General features: G+C 66.3%; 1 protein-coding gene across 1 annotated transcript; it reads right to left on the reverse strand.

The window, feature by feature from the left end:
• Positions 1-442: 442 nt before the first annotated feature.
• RPRM (reprimo, TP53 dependent G2 arrest mediator homolog) lies at positions 443-1,154 on the reverse strand. Its single transcript, XM_057415711.1, has one exon. The coding sequence runs from the start codon at positions 1,070-1,072 to the stop codon at positions 737-739; it is 336 nt and encodes a 111-aa protein (XP_057271694.1). The 5' UTR covers positions 1,073-1,154; the 3' UTR covers positions 443-736.
• Positions 1,155-2,010: the final 856 nt, after the last annotated feature.

Raw genomic sequence — 2,010 nt, forward strand, 5'->3', positions numbered from 1 at the left:
CCCTCCCTTAAATGTGACCGTGATAAGTCACCTGTTGGTGAGGCTTGCGGCTGGGCTCGCAATTCGTATGTGTAGTGGTTTTCTACGCCCAGACCCGGACAGGGGGATACGCCGCGGTCTTCCGGCTTATTTTCCCGGCCACAGCCGGTACGGCGGGGAGAGCCGGTTGCCGCCGCGTACCGTGCACATCCCGCCAGGCTCGGGGCGCGGAAGCCGTCTCCCCCGGGCTCGGGCAACCCCGGCGGCTGGAAGAGCAGTCACGCACGCAACTTCTAGCACAGCTGCAAGGCAAAAACCCGCGAGGCTGGGACACGGGGCAGCGGCTCCCCCCGAGCTCCGCGGATTCGCCCCGGGCGCCTCCCAGCTCCCCCCACCACGGCGCCCGGGATTCGAAGATGCGAGGCATCGGTTAACGCGAACGGAAGAAGAAAACCCAGACCTGTTGCCATCAGAGCACGGTTTTACTTCGGAGCACCGCAAGCCGGGGCGGGCGGCCCCGGGGACCGCGCACGCCTGGCAGCCCCGCACGTCTCACCGGCTTCGGGCTCTCGGGGCTCGTTTGCTGTTGTGTTTAAGGAGGAATAAACTCAAATAAAAACAACAGACCAAAGAGTCACGTCTGAACGGAGGATGGCCGCTGTGCAGTCATCTGGGAGCGGGGGCCCGGGCCTGCCTCCCCCGGGGCCGCGCCGTCGGGATGGGCGGGCGCGGAGCGGGGCGCGGCGCGGCGAGGCGGTTAGTACGGCCCCACCACCACCGCCTCCACCTCTTTGGACGGGCGCCGATCCTTGACCAGAAAGTTGATCATTCCCTCGGACTTGATGAGGAGGTTGCAGCCAAGGAAGAAGATGCCGAACACGACGGTAAGGGCGAGGACGCACATGACGGCGATCTGCACCACTCGCATGATGTACAGGCTCCGCTCGTCCGCCGCCGCCGCCCCGCCGCCGTCGGTCACCACGGAGGCGGCGGTACAGCAGCGTAGCGCCCGCTCCAGCTCCAGCGCCGCACTCCCGGCGCCCGCTAGCAGCCCCGCCGCCGCCGTGCCGCCGCCCGCTTCCGAGCCGTTCATCCCGCCCGGCCGCTCCGTCGCCGCCGCCGCCGCATGCAGGCGGGCCGGGCCGTGCCGAGTCGAGCCGAGCCGTGCCACTCCGCGCTGCCCCGCGCTGCCCCGCGCTTGCGGAGGCTCCGCGCTCCCCGCTCCGCCCGCCGCCCCCTGCCGCCCCGCTCCGCTCCGCCCCGCCGCGCCCGGGCGGGGAGAGCGGCCGAGGAGGGGAGGAGGGAGGGGAGCGGCTTTAGTGAACGAGGGGGGAGAGGGGCTTCGAGAGCGGAGAGGCGGGAGGGGCGGTTGCAAGGGGGGCCGGTGGAGGAGCGAAGGGTGGGTCTGAGGAGCTTCGGTGGGGGAGCAGGCTTTTTACCAGTGGGCTCTGAGCAGGTGCTTTTGGCAACCAGGTTTCGGGAGTGGGCGTTTTCCAGGGGAGCAAGCCTTGAGGAGTGACTCCCTGGGGAGTGGGATCTGGGGACTGGTTTTGGGGGAACAGACTTTCAGAGGTCAGATTTGGGGAGAGCAGGATTTTCCAAGTGGGTTTTTAAGGGAGTAAGTTTGGGGACATGGGTTTTCTGGATTTTTTTTTTTTTTGGGGGGGGGGAACATATTTTGGGGAGGCAGTTTCTGCATTGCAGGGCGCAGTGCCTGTCCTTGGACTACAGCAGGAGCCAGCCCAGCCATGTCGGGACCTGTGAGCTCAGCTGGTTGAACCTTACCCTCCCCAGCCCTCTGGTCTCTTTTAATTGGAGGTTTGGCCATTGTTTTTCAGAGCTATGCCTCTCCATGTGCTGCTGCAGGCCACCGTGCTCAGGAGAGGTGACAACTGGAGGAGTGGCAACCTGGGGTGGCTCTGGGGCTGCACTCCATTTGGGGGGCACGTGGGCTGTGTGCCTCTGCACCCCACTGCCCAACCCTGGGGATGTGCCCAAGCACCCTGGGTACCAAAGCTGCTTCCCCAGAGG

Source organism: Pezoporus wallicus, unplaced genomic scaffold (assembly GCF_028554395.1).
Source record: "Pezoporus wallicus isolate ANWC-B61680 ecotype Strahan unplaced genomic scaffold, APGP_CSIRO_Pwel_v1 contig_736, whole genome shotgun sequence".
In the NCBI taxonomy this organism is placed as follows: domain Eukaryota; kingdom Metazoa; phylum Chordata; class Aves; order Psittaciformes; family Psittacidae; genus Pezoporus; species Pezoporus wallicus.

What these genes read in the sequence shown, in the direction of transcription:
- RPRM (XM_057415711.1), bottom strand. Translation starts at nt 1,072, where the DNA reads ATGAACGGCTCGGAAGCGGGCGGCGGCACGGCGGCGGCGGGGCTGCTA.